A 15,030-nucleotide genomic window follows, 5' to 3' on the forward strand; every position below is an offset into this window, starting at 1 on the left:
GAATTTTAGCTGTGAATTGAACTTCCAAAAGAAATGGAATGAAAATGAGACAAATAGTTATATTCAGGGACACAAGTTGATGTCCCAGTGAAATCTATGTGAAACAGAATGAGTCAGAATTCTTAGGATAAAATCAAAATTATGGATCTGTGCTATGGTATGGGTAGGAGATTAGTACTACAGACTGGAGAGAGATTTTCCTCTTGGCTATGGCTGCAGGGTTTTTTTTGTTCATTTAATGACATCTACAGAAAAGTTTTTTAAAGAAGTATAGGAATCTAGATCCTTAGGTGTTGTAAGTCCTACATAATTCCATTGATTTCCACATGAATTTCTACCACCTCAACACCTGTCCATTCTTCTGTAGGATAATTTAGCCTGGGGTAAACCTCTGGCTTTCATTTTCTTCATGTTGTTTTGCAGTAATGGGTCCTTACTCTTTCTTCATATTTCATTCAAAGGATGGAAAATGCAACAGCCAAATGATAGACTTCTCTGACTGAAGGAGGATATGAGGCTGGTTCAAATTTTCTTAGTGGTATTTTGAGGATTGAAAATGTGGCTTTGGAAATTGATGTCTCTGATCATTCAAATTTGTTCCTTATTGCTGGGGTCAATGATTTCTGTACTTTTAGCAGCCTTTTCCTATCTCACAGACTAATGACAATGAGCTTTGCTTTTGCTAATGCAACTATATATCTTCACTGTGCTCATTTCAAATCTGTGGGGAAAGTGCAATTGATGTCTGCTGCAGTGGGTGTTGCAATCAGTAGGGAGGGGAATACAATTATTATATCATAGCCATGTGCATAATTGGGGTGAGCTCATAATCTAAAATCAGCATTGCTTTGTTCTGTTCTCTTCCATCATCTAGCAAGACCTGCTTTGTTTCAACTTGATTACGTTCAAATCCTTTGTTTTGTCCAAATAACTTTTCATGTCCAGTTATTTGAGATCCTTTTTTAGTTTTTATTTTATCTCTATAGTGTGCAGAGAATCATGATTGCTAGGCTTTGCTCCCTTATATAGTAGCTATTTACATGGTTTACGCTAATCTCCTAAAGCAACTGGATTCTGTCAAGGATCATTTCTGGAGGTGAAGTAGTTGCTTTTCTTAAATATTGTACTAACAGTCAAGCTTGCTTACATACTACTCCAGTATATTTAATCACAAACATACCAGAGTCTTCCCTTAATATGCAGCAATGTGTTCTGTTGTTAAATGGATGGAGAAGTCGGCTCCTTGGTGATCACTTGTCACATGCTTAGAAACTTTCTTCTGTTTCCATTCCCTGCTTTTTTCCTCTTGCACCTGTTGCTTTCCCATAGTCTTTAAGGACTACTTGACTGTCACATGAAGAAGGGAAACACAACAACAATTCAAACTTGCTTTACATATTGCTGAGCACTCTGGAAGTTCTGAATGGTGTGTCTGGCCAGTGCAAACTGTGGAGTAGTCGCATACTGCAATATTAACATGTGACCTACTCGGGGAATGTGTCATGGGGTTGGGGAGGGGATGATGGGTGGGGAAATCACACACGTGTTTTACTGTGCATGTTGTTTTGATCACCACTATTTTTAGAAGCTCAATTATGAAGTAGAAGAACCTATGCAATCATGATATCTTTGATGTAGTACTTTAACTTATTTTGTGTTCTTCAACAAGCTTTTCAGTTGCATGGCTCTTAAACTTTCTAATTACATTGCAAAGAACTATATTCCACAGCTGCATTTTATAGCAATTATTTAGAGAAAAAAAAAACCTACCAAATTTCTCCTCTTAAGATCTTTGGCTTGAGTGCTTAATTATTTACTATAAATTGTATCATCTCATCTTTAATTTGTCCCCAGGATATCATTTTTTAAATGAAATTAACCATTGGAAGTACCAAAAATGTTTGGCCACACTCATCATAGTGCACATTTTGAATGCTCAAAATTGCTATATTCTGCAGCTGAGGTCATTCTGTCTTTGGGAAGCACGGGAGTACAGTAGTGGAGTACATGTCACAGATGTACAGTAGTGGATCCAAAAATTTTTAATGATATTCTTTATGGATGTGAAAGGGGAAAAAGCTGATGATAACTTACAGTATATACAGATCCCAGAGTTTTCCAAATAATGTTTCTGTATCTTTAGTTTGCACAGAATAGCTGGATCCATTACTGACATAAAAGGTAATGAGATACCTTTGGCCTGGATTGGTAGGAAGGCTGAAATGCACATGTCTTCAGGATTTAATTCTTTTAGGCCTTGCCCACGCAGGCAAATTTTTTGCTACATTTTTCCTCAGAGTTTTTGCTGTAGACCAAGGCGTCTGTTGGGCTTCTAGCATTTTAAGTATGTTGTCACCTAGATCTGTTCTGAGCACAATTTGAGAGCACTGGTGAACTGGAGATAGCAATGGTAGGAAACTGAATAAATATTTAAGTGTAGGCAACAAAGTCCTAGATTTATGGATACTGGTTTGCAGAATTAGTAGAAGGCAGGATAGATTTGCACCTTATAGACTAATCAAAGCATGCAAGGAGCAAGGTGCTCCACCTTGGGAGCGGGGAGGGGAGGGACAGAAGAAACCCACATCACACTTATAGGCTTGGCAGTGCTACACTTACTGGCACCATGGCTGAAAGAGACTTAGGGGTTATGATTGACCACAAGATGAGCATAAGCATCCAATGTGATTGAGCAGTCAGTAAAGTGAACAAAACTCTGGCTTGCATTCATTGATGCTTCTTGAGCAAGTCCCAAGAAGTCATCCTGCCATTGTACTCAGCCTTGGTGAGGCCACAACTGGAGTACTGCATCCAATTCTGGGCTCCACAATTCAAAAAGGATGTGGAGAAGCTTGAGAGAGTCCAGAGGAGAGCCACGCGCATGATCAGAGGGCAAGAGATCAGGCCTTATGAGGAGAGACTGACAGCCATGGAACTTTTCAGCCTGGAGAAGCAAAGGCTCGGGGGTGATTTGATGGCTGCCTGTAAGTACTTAAGGGGTATGCGTCAGAACCTGGGGGAATACCTGTTCACCAGAGCACCCCAAGGGATGACGAGGTCCAATGGTCACAAATTCCTCCAAGACTGTTTTAGGTTGGATATAAGGAAAAACTTCTTTACTGTCTGAGCTTCCAAGGCCTGGAACAGATTCCACCCAGATGTGGTGCAAGCACCTACTCTGGACTCTTTTAAGAAACATTTGGATGCTTATCTTGCTGGGATCCTTTGACCATAGCTGACTTCCTGCCCCTTGGGCAGGGGGCTGGACCTGATGATCTTGCAAGGTCCCTTCCAGCCCTGATGTCTATGAAATCTATTATACCAAAGTAGATATATGTCTATATCTACTTCGGTTAGTCTATAAGGTGCAATTCTACTCTGCTTCCTACTTGACTTCAGGCCAGCTTTGCTCACTGTCTCTTTGCAGAATGATTCCCAGTTTCAATAACTCAGTGAGCTTGTGTGTTTGCCTTCCTTGCACTGATCCAGTCCAGGTACCACATCACTTTTTGCATCTGTTTATGAGCACACAGACCTTTTTATTTTTCTTTTATGTATAAATGCAAAGAATTTGCTTTTTTTTTTTAATTTAGTACATCATCCTGGGAAGTGCATGTCACAAACCAACTCCACCTTCACCTTCACCACCTGCCGCATTCTGCACCCCTCCGATGAGCTCACACGAGTCACTCCAAGGTAAGGGCTTTTAGAGGCACCAAAGGAGTTCAAGGATTTGTCACAGTCCCCCAGAGAGATGAAATAAGTCATGGTGTAAGCCAGGGGTTAGCAAGCTTTTGCCTCCAATCCCTGGCATAAGGAAAGAAGTAACAATGGTGATTATCCTTTCTGGGAGTGGGGAGAATTATAACGTATCTCCAAAGTGTTCTTCTCCCTTTACACTCTCTGCTAAATCTCAGCCAATTTTAAGAGGGATATGTGGAGCATTTAGCTTTGATAAGCCAATAAGGAGATATTTTAGCATCTATGTTTTGTAGCTCAAATGTGGGGAAGAATCAGAAATGAAGAACAATGCACCCACCTCACTTCTGCAGCAACCCAGGACAGCTATCAAGTAACAAACCCTGTTCATTCACTCCTACTATGCATATATAACTGGCTGGAAAAAAATGTCTAGTGATTGCTATTAGTGGTGCCTGTTGTCCATGGCTGCTCTCAGGATTCTGCCTGAGTTGAAGATCCTAAGAGCATCCATAAGTTTGTTCCAAAAAGTGACTAAACAAGTTTTGCATTTGATGCAAGAGCACATGTGTGGGACTTGTTTCTTTGTCAAAACTGGATCACAATGGAGGAGGTGCAGATTTACATTGATTTGCTACAGTATTTTAACCAGGGGCTTCCCACACTTTGCACCTGAACATCAGTTGGATGTATCAAGTTTGTGTGTTTACACACAGTGAAACTAGCTGTCATGCAGAGGACCAGCATGAGACCTTGGTTTCCATATAAGCCCTCAAAATTGCTTTTTACTTAGTATTTTTCTCTTGTTCTACAGGGGTGAATTTCACCCAGAGAGAAGACTGAGGGACTAATTATTTAAGTAAGAAGAGAAAGAGGTGAAGAGTGGCAGTCTCCTTGCTGGGGAAACCATTTGAAAATATCTGACATTTGATACACAGGGGCAAGAACAGGCAGGAGTAAATTTTAGCAGCTCCAGAGACATCACAATCTCTGGAACATGATTTGGCAGTATCTGGATCAAGCGAAGGAAGGGTTTTGCTCAAAAGCAGGGATGTTTTTTGATTCTCTGTTCAATTTGATGCAGGCTTAAAAGCGTGATGAGAGCTGCCTGCTATATATCAGTGTAAATATTTGAAATGAAGAGATGACTCCGTCTAGTCACTGTTGAGCAGGCTGCTATAACAGAGGTCACCGATAGGCACAGGATTAGTCTTTGTAGAAGGACTAAGGATTTGATTATCGAGGAAAATTAAAGAATTGGACCTTGTGGCATACCTTCATAACAAGTTGGAGGTCCAGCTTGTGCCATCGCTTTTTTTTTTCCAGTTATAGCAGGCTTACACCCTTCCACCATCTTCAGCTTTCACCAGTCTCCACAAGGGAGAGTACTTAATGTTTCCTTATTCGAGATTTATTTCAAAGATCTAAATTAATGAAGGATATTGCTTGGGAACCAAACTGGTGCTGAATGCACGTGACCTATATTTGAGGCATTTGATAAATGATGGCTAACTGTGAACACATGGTAGAGCATGAGTATTTAGAAAAGAAGTGCAAGTATATGATGGCAGATCTGACTGTTTATGCATTTATCCCCGGGGGGTATAAATAAAGAGCCAAGGTGTTACCTTTCCCTTCTAGTACCCCTATTTAAATAAGGTACTTCTATTTTGCTGCAGCTCCTCTTTTTAGAAAGTAGACAATGTAGAAGAGCTCTCCATTATGTCCATATTTATCTCCCTGAGGTTGCATTGGCTGCTAAACTTCCATTTTGCTATAACTGGGAACTAAATTCAGCTTCATTTTAGTCCATCTTCAGGGGTATTGGTACCCCAGTATGTAACATAGTCACAAACATGTGATGATATCGACGGAGGTGTTGGTGAGGGGGAACTCCTTAAACTATAAATGATTCTTCACAGGTCATGTGAGGAGGACGATGAAACTGCATTATGTCACGTTATGCTGAGAGGAGATATAGGGCAGACACTATGACCCAGCGTGGCAGGGGGTGAGCAATACTGCCAGCAGTTTCTGTGCTGGCAGGGTCATGTAGAAGGAATGCTAGTGTGTGTGGCACCAGCTAACCCAAAGAGCTTAGATATTTACCCCACCGGTTGCATTTCAACCTAACATCCTAACACAGGTTACATTCTAACCAGACTAAATTTCATATAGCAAAGCAAGGTGCTGATCTTCTTAAACCTAACCCTGGCGCTGTCACTAGGTTGAGGTACTTAGGCTAATTTTGGGTCTACTTCTGTTTTATTTCCTGTGGGTGTATTTGGGCTGCCTTGAAGCAGTTCATTTTGGTGGGAAAAGTCCTTCCAATTAAGGTGATACAGGAATATAATACCACTGTAACAGTTCTTTTCATACCTTTCTGGACTTCAGTGTATATCTATGCTGGTAAAGTAGCAGAAATGATGACCTCTGTTACAGTAAAATGAAATAAAGCAGGGAGTTGGAAAGAGGGGGAAAGATAGTCATTCATATCAGGGCTGACTTTGCTTTTTGCTGGTGGGTTCTTTTTTTTTGCTGGGGGGAAGGGGATAGCCGAGCACTGCACATGCCCAGAAGAGGCAGGACATTACATCAACCTGGCTCACCCAATGCCTATAAAGATCGGGTGCTTTAGTGGGCCTTTTTTGTTGCTATTATCTAATAGCTGATTGACTCAGTTTTAACTAAAAGCACCAAGAAGCCCTGCATAAGCACTCAATCTTTGCAGATGCTGCAGAGTCGGGTTGAAGTAATGTGCTGCTGCTTCCAGTAAAGTGAGTTTTGGGGGGGGGGGGGGGTGGTTTTTTTTTTTTTTTTTTTTAAAACATCTGCAAGCAGCCACAGAGATTTAATACAGAAAACCAAAACAGCTGTGGCTTATGGGTGCTGAGCACCTGCTAATTTTTTTGGTGGATGTTTGAGCCCTTGAGCACCCACAGACTTGGCACCTATGGTTATCCAGGAAGGCCAGAAAGATTTTTATGGATGTTCTTTGGTATGTTTTATTTGATTAGCACTTAAATTTGACCATTATCAGTGGCATCCCTAGTTTCCAAAATGTCTCTGGTTCCAGTCTTTACAAATTAGTTTATGAGTGAACTTTCTCCTTCTTCTCCCTTCTCTGCCCCCTCACCTCCCTCAGCTTTTTAGAGCTGCATGGATACCCCTGTTTTTAGCCAAGTGAGGCAGTATATTGTTGTGACTGTCTTTTTGTCCATCGCTCTTTATTGTTGCCACCATCAGCTAATCAGATACGAGATGCAGCTTCACTATGTGGCAGAAAGACACATTCTTGACTAACCTCTCCTTGTTCTCAGCCTTGCCTTCCAAGTGTGTGTGTGCACTGCTACAGCGGTCATGTGTTACCTTCTTGGCTACCATGAGGAGCCCTCCCCCTGCTACTGTTCCCAAGCCTGTGAGAGCATGGAAGAAAATTGCCTGTTTCGGTTGCAGCAAAAGCCACCAGGGGGTGCAAGGAAATCAATTTCCCAGGCAGCTGAGAGCTGTCAAATTGGAATATTAAAGCTGATAAACCTTTCAATGGTACTTGGCTGTATGTTACATTTGTTGCAGCCGGGGAGTCTGTTGTATATGTGTGGAGAATTCCTATATATTACGCAGGGAATGTACTGTTTTCCTGACAGTACACAACACAATTTCTCTGGCCCTGATTGTTCACTTAACTGCTTGGCCACAGGGAAGGAATAGGACTTTGAATTACTGGTGCTTTACAAATGTTTTGCCCAAACCAGTTAAAAACCTGTCATGCTCTGCGACATGTCAGGATTAAAGTGTCTGGTCCTGTTTTTTAACTCGAGTTAATTGCTTGCCTAATGCTAAATAGGCATTATTTAGCATTAGGTCACGTGGTACCACAGCTCTTAGGCATCTAAGAAGAAAAGTTCGTGGAATGTATAAACTTGTACAGGCAACCCCTGCTTAATGCTGTTTTGCTTAGCATTATTTCACTATAACGCTCATTTTAAATTGATACCTGATTTCACCTAGCACTCAGTGAGTTTTGTTATAACGCTCCTGGTCACCATCTTGGGTCATTAAAAACAATTGCGGTCGCCATCAAATACTTTTGGTTTGCTCAACACTTGTTTCACTTAACACTTGTTTTTTCAGGAACCAATTAAGAGTGCTAAGTGGGGGTTGCCTGTAGTGTTAATTTAGTTTGAGTCCATTAGCAATCTATTAACTTGTGTTAAAACCTCACTACAAACTCTAATCATGGCAAATCCTAGTGTTTTGTCTCTCTGGGCACAAAGAGCATGAAGTTTGTTACCATAGGCCTTGCCTCCACCTGGAGTTTTACCAGAATAGCTATTCTGATAGACTCTCAAGTGCAGATGAGACTTTAAATTTAATTCAGCTGAACTCCACTCCCTGGCACCGCCCGTCTCTGTGGATACAGTTCAACATCTTTCAAACAAAAAGGTTAAACTGTGCCTATGTGACTTAAAACCTCCAGTTTTGCCCACATAGACCTGACCAATGAGGCTGCATTCAGCAGTCATAAAATGGTTGGGAAATCACTTTTTAAGGTTTGTGAGTCACTTTAAAATTCTCCTGATTGAAGGTCTGTATTTGCAACGTTACCATGTCTTGGATGGTAAATAACCAAAGCAGGCAGTTCTTTTGACTTCAGGTTTTGAGTAGGGCTCGTACAGAGGTAAAGTTATTTAGTTACCTAAAACTTCTCCTGAGATGGCAAGAGCTTAGTGGAGCTGGAGAGGGCTGAGTCTAACGCTGAACTAAACATCAATAAATTTAAGAATTGGTATTTCAGCACATAGGAACCTAAATATAACATTCGCCACCATTGTGCCGTTAATTTTTTAGGAATGGAAGTTGAGTTCAGCCCTCATTCGTGGGATAGGGCTTGGCAGCTGAGAAAGAAGTGCACCAGAATTAGTGCCATGGGGTACATGGTTTTTAATCCACAGATTTTTTTTTTTTTTTATATGAAATGTATAGTCATTCCTGCTTTTCTTTTTATTTCCCACCTTCTGGCCTATTGCCTAGGTTGCTTTGATTTTGGTGTGGAGAGGAGGGGGAGTACTCTTGGATCACAGCTATACAAATAAGTCTTTGCATATTTAATTTCCTACCAAGTTGTCGATTACTCAACTAACAAGCAACTGGTAGCGAATGGCTTTTTTTCCTTTTTTCTTTTTCTTTCCCTGCCCTGTCCCTTCCTCCCACCTGTTTTCCCCAAAGGTACTGAGTTTCTAGTAGGAGTTTCTCTGGCAGTGAGTGCTCAGTACCTCCTAAAAATCAAGCCACAATGGGTTTTTTTGCACATTTTCCACTACATGCAAAGGGGATAATTCTAGCTAAGCATGTCAATGAAAATGCTGAATTCCAGCCACTTTGCTACATCTACTTCTGCAGCAGCTAGAACAGAGGCTACACTTGAGCTAATCTTGCTGTTATAGGTTCTGCTTCCCATCATTTGTAGCCTGTCATACAGTGAAGGGCAGCATTGCTGGAGCCATAAGCATTAGTGTAGCCATTTGTGTAGTAGGTTCAAAGCTGTGGCTCTTAGCCACATCTCAGTCTTTTAGCAGCTGGTAGTAAACTCTCATTTATTTAATCCTTCTCTCATTGAAATAATTGGGATTTTTAGGGTCAGTTATTTGGCCCCTTGCAGTCAGTGAGCAAAGCCTGTAGATGCCAAACTATTTAAGACTATTTATTTGAGATTGTGTCAAATGTTGGTTTGGATTTTGGAAACTGTTAATCCAACTGTCCTGGACAAATATTGTGTTTAAAGTTTTGCACTTGGAGAATGGCTGCTAGTACAAAATTTGCAAGTCATGTAAACTGTATATAGGATACATTTCTGGGTCCATCTTTCAAGCATTCTTGGAAATGGAAGGCCTGTTTATCTTCTAAAATTGTTACATAAATTGTGATTTCTAAGAAGATATTAATTCAACTTCTCTTATTTTCAGCCTTAACACAGCACCTACTCCAGCTTGTGGCAGCGTTAGCAATTTAAAAGGCACACCAGTGGCCACCCCGTGCACCCCTCGACGTTTAAGCTTGGCAGAATCCTTCACTAACCTCCGGGAATCAACGACTACTATGAGCACATCCTTGGGACTGGTGTGGCTGCTTAAAGAACGGGGGATCTCTGCAGCTGTGTACAATCCACAAAGCTGGGACAGAGCTAGCAAGGGCACTCTCCTGACCACATATTCTCCTAAAATGGCTATCATTCCTTCGACTCCTCCAAACTCCCCTATGCAGACTCCCTCTTCCTCCCCTCCATCTTTTGAATTCAAGTGCACCAGTCCACCTTATGACAACTTCCTGGCTTCCAAACCTGCCAGCTCCATTTTGAAGGAGGTGAGAAATAAAAAGAACATCAGGAACAGTGAGAGTCAGACTGATGTGTCTGTCTCCAACCTTAATCTTGTGGACAAAGTGAAGCGGTTCGGGATTGCCAAAGTAGTTAGTTCAGGGCAATCACAAGCTCCTTCCTTAAGCGATGACCAGGGACCTCTTCTCTGTGGGGCACAGGGACCAGTGAGGGCCTTTGTTCCCACAGGCCTGGCACCAGAAGGTCTACCCTTGGGCTGCCCTGCTGTAACAAGTGCCATTGGGGGCATTCAACTGAACAGTGGCATTCGAAGGAACCGGAGCTTCCCAACTATGGTGGGCTCCAGCATGCAGATGAAAGGCCCTGCAACTCTCACTTCAGGCATCCTCATGGGAGCCAAGCTACCGAAGCAAACTAGTTTACGGTGAAGGATTTAATTTTTATGGCTTGTCTTTTAAACAGATACCAGGAATCCTCCTTTTCCAATCCTTTTTGTTTTTTCTTCCATTGCCTCCTGAGTTTGACAAATCAACTTTGTGCCTAATGGGAGAAGCGTGTAAATTTGTACAATGTGTAAATATGTACTTGAATCTGATATATTGTAACTAATTGGATTATTTTACTGTCAACTGATTGCAAAATGTTCTTAACACTGCAGTTTGCTGTACTGAGGGTTTAACTTGCTAACCTTTTGAAAGGGTTATTTTTAAAGATGCACTGAAAAAAAGAGACAAAAAAATCCTAACTAAGAAAAGTGAAATTCTGTAGCTAGGCTAACTTGACAGTTGGAAAGCGTAGCAAGGCTGCTGGATTATTGATTAATACCTGAGACTTTGAATAACAGCACACAGGGCGCCTGTGAGCCTGGGAGCATTTATACTTCATTAAATGCTTTAAAAATCACTGTTCAGCATTTGTTACTTACATTTTGCATTTGTGGTGTTGGGCTATTTGAATGCATGCCTGACCTAATGAGACTTCTATTGCTTTCTACCACACGCCCATCATAAAACTTGAACTAACCATGTTTTTGAGGTCAGCAGGTCTGCTGGGTGCCTGAAACAATGACACATTTCCACTACTGCTGTTTCACCTGTCACATCTATATTCTGTGTGACCTTTTGTGTTGGCTTTTTTTCACTGCCCTCCCCCCCCCCCGATGCTGCACTGGACTGTGGAAGGGAAAATGCTTTATATTATGTTCCATTGCTAACACTGAAACACACACCTTGCAAACTATCCCTAAAAGAGTAGTGTTCATGATTCATAAGGAAACATGGCAGCCTCATTCTGGGAGCCAAAGTAGCTGAATGGATTGGAAAATACAGTGTTCTTTTAGAACGATATTAAACAGTATTGGGAAAAGGTGTGTCCGTGAAATACCATGCAGGGAAGAACCACAAAAGCATTTAGTAGCAGATTGGTACAAGTGAAAGAGAACAACTTCTGAGCTTCTTTTTGCCTGTTTTCTCTACAGTTTTTATATGTAAAGAATACACAAATGTTAAGTGGTTTTGTAACTCTGGGTGAGAGTCTGTCTGTCTTTCACTGTGTTTTCAGAGAAACCTGTTTTCCTACAGGTCCAACCTTGCTAGAAGGAACAGTCTGGATTTTGGTCAGAAGAACCTAACATATGTTGGAATATTTCTCCCTGCCTGTCCCAATTCTATGTTTCGGTGCTTGTAATAAGATTCGATAGCTCTTGAAGTAAAAATGGACGAAAAATTGCTGACTTCGTAGCCAAAGCAAGACCAGCTTCTAGTTTGTTTGTTTTTTAAACTTCTGGCATCTGCTTTTTTTTTCCCCTTGCAATTCAAGCACCCAGTTTATTTATTGCCACCAATACTGCACTACTTGTAACTGCCATGAATTGCCATTTGTACCAGACTGTTACTAAATCATTAGCACTGATCATTTATTGTATAAATGGAACTGTCTTTTAGTCTTTGTGACAAGAGATGGGTGTGTTTTGTTTTTGTTTCTGGTTTTGTTTTGTTTTTTTGGATGAGGTAGATGCTAGAGTAGTGCAATGGACACTAAGGATATTTTGAGAGAAAACACATGATCCAAATACTGCATGTGTTTTGAAGACTTCTATTTATTCTATGAACTTAAAAATGTTTTAGTAAAATGTCATCAGCTCTATTTGCTGTTGTATGCGTGCACTTATTGCAAGTAACTTTAAGTATCTTTTTATTTGAATGTATTCTAAAACAGTAGATAGAATAACAATTGTTTCTGAAACATCATAGACTTATATGGACCATTTTATGTACCCAGAGAGAAAAAGCAATACCATATGAGAATTTAAAATGTTAAACTTTATCATGCAATTGGGAAGTATTACTTAGCCTTTAAAGAGACAGTAGGAAGTATCCAACCGCCAGAAAAAAAAAAATGATTGTAACATGTCAGAAAGAGAGAACTTAAATTTCTTCACGGATGAATATCAATAAAATCAAATGAAAATTACCTGGTCGTCTGTTATTTAGCTTTATCCTGGGCTTTTAAGGTGATTAATACTTTCATCTCGGAATGTGTGACTCTCACATAGCCACAAAATGGAAGTCAAATCAAACCATAATGTGTATAATTTGTAAATTATGCTAGAGAGAGACCTGGTTCAAAAACATTGATAGAAAAATATGTGGTTTGTAACCAATTGTCTGAGAAGTGAAGTGATTCTATAGAACTGCTTTTCCTGCTATTGTTCAACCAACTACGGAACTGACTACAATTGTATTTAAAAAAATTGAACAGTAAAGTAATAACTCTAGGAAAAGGGTTAACTTGGACTTCTATACAGTGTGTATTGTTTAGAGTGGGGCATAAACATCCCCTGTATATGGACGAGATATAAATGGTGATAGTTAAAAAGCAAAGTACTGAGATGAGTCAAGGGGACCTTTGTCAGGCCTGTTATTAAATACCTTCTTTTTGGATTTATAAAGGGGACTAAGCGTGCTAGCAAACTTTACAGTTCATATTAATAAGCAGCTACAGGCACCGGAGAGGACTGAGTAATAATAGAAATGGATGTAGGCGAATAAGACTGGCAAGCAGAAAATCGCAGTGAGATTCAACTTCAAAGATGCAAACTAATATCTGTGGGCAGGGGAACATGATATCAATTCTAGATATTCATTGGGAAGGGAGAAACTTCAAGGCCAGTTAAGCCAAAGGCAACTTGGGAGGCTTTGCATTCTGTCCAATTAAATGGGATGTTGCAATGTAATATGATGACAAGCACAAAAGGCCAGTGTGATTAGAGGCTGCATACATGGAGACCTACTGTCAATAAGCAGACAGCAAACTCTTTTGGTCCATTGTGACACCAGCAGAAATTGTGTTCAGTTGTAGGAATCTCATAATCAGAAATATGTTGATTGATCAGAAGGAATACAGAGAAAAGGAGCACAATAATGAGATTGTCCTTAGAAGACTGACTTTAGGAAGTTGCAACTTATACAGATAATCCTAGAAGTAATGGAAAAGCATAAACAAGAAGGTGTTTGCACTGTTCCAGTTGTGTGATGGAATTAAGAGTGGGTTGGCTATACGAATTAATATTGACAGCATTACATCAGTGGTGAACAGTATCCCATTGGAAGACTCCTTGCCTACGAGTTTTGCTTTTAAAATGGACACAGAACTAGTAACTTACAAAACAATCTGGCATGGTCAGAAGAGCAGGCATAGGCCTGGTAATTATTACTGACATTTTATTACAAATTGCACCCTGAGGCTTCAAACATTGTACAGGACTGCTGCCTAGCTTACCATTAGAAGTCTTTTTTTTTCCCCCCATCAACTTTTATGATCCATTTGAGTCCATGAATTTGGTAGCTCTTACGTAACATCTTCTGTATATTATACTGCTGCCAGGAAGTGCTAGACAGCCTACAAGTCATAAGTATATATGTCTTTTGATTTCAATGAACAATGGTTGTACTGCTAGAAGATACAGCAGCAAGGATGTTCCTGACTTATTTCTCTAGAACACTGCCTCTCAGTCAGAGTGCTCCAAACTGCCCTCATCTTCTATCTGTTCTACCCATCTATTATGCTGCAAAATTCACTCAAAATCATAACGAGCTAGCACAGATGCTCATCAGGACTGTATTACCTCTGGCCACTTAAGGAAATTTTGGTATAACTGGTTACTCAGGCCATCTTCATTTTAAACTATTGAGAACCTCTCTCTCCTTTTAGAATAGGGGCTGGTAAAATGCAGCCCATGGGCTGGATCTGGCCCACCAGGTCATTCTGTTCAGCCTGCGGGGCCCGTAAAGAATATAGAAAATTAATATATATCTGCTTCTGGCTGCCTGTCAAAGATGATAGGTCCCAGGGGGAGCCAGCGGCAGAACTAAACAGCCACAGCAGCAAGTCCAGCCTGGCCTTGCTTCCCCTTCAGCCCCTCCACTGCAAGCCCCAGCTGGAAGCCTCTGCCTAGCAGGGGCTTCTGGAAGGTTCTGGCCTGGGACTGTTTCTGCCTCCCTACACCAAGGGAAATACAGATGAGGTGGGGGGGGTGGGAAGGAAGCAGGGAAGGACCTTGGGTTATCACCCCAGTCCTCCGGGCTGGCCTTGCTCCTGCTGTCCTAGTGCTGCAGCTGGGAACCATGTGGTGCCAGTGGGTGGGGGAGCAGGGAAATGGCTGTGGCAGGCAGGGGTAAGGGGCAGCGCATGAAACAGAGCCAGGCTGAAGTGCAAGGCCTGTGCCAGTGCACTGGGGCCAGTGCCGGTGGGGCCCAGAGTGGAGAAGCAGGAGCGTGCGGCTGGGGTGGCAGGGGCTCTGCGAAACCAGGGTGACTCCCTGCTTGAACAGCTCAGCCCGGCTCCACAGAGTCCCTGGCACGCCAGACCCTGCATTCCTGCCACCCAGCTCTGAGCCCCACCAGCCTGGTACCAGGGCACTGGTGTGGGTCCTGCTCTCCCGCCTGGCTGTTGCTGCACCCCACGTGCCTGCTTGCTGCCCCTTCCCCCTGCCT

The 15,030-nt window shown here is 41.6% G+C and overlaps 1 protein-coding gene across 5 annotated transcripts in view; it reads left to right on the forward strand.

Annotated features, from left to right (window-relative positions):
* The window catches only part of TRAK1 (trafficking kinesin protein 1), a 91,030-nt gene extending 78,522 nt beyond the window's left edge, over positions 1-12,508 (forward strand). For all 5 annotated transcript variants that reach the window (XM_019537443.1, XM_019537437.1, XM_019537462.1 and 2 more), the window contains 2 exons: positions 3,594-3,696; positions 9,666-12,508. In XM_019537443.1, coding sequence (XP_019392988.1) covers positions 3,594-3,696; positions 9,666-10,464 — 902 coding nt within the window. In that variant the 3' untranslated portion in view covers positions 10,465-12,508. The remainder of the gene's footprint in view (positions 1-3,593; positions 3,697-9,665) is intronic.
* Positions 12,509-15,030: the final 2,522 nt, after the last annotated feature.

Source organism: Crocodylus porosus, unplaced genomic scaffold, assembly GCF_001723895.1.
Source record: "Crocodylus porosus isolate Cpor-Errol unplaced genomic scaffold, CroPor_comp1, whole genome shotgun sequence".
Lineage (NCBI taxonomy): Eukaryota > Metazoa > Chordata > Crocodylia > Crocodylidae > Crocodylus > Crocodylus porosus.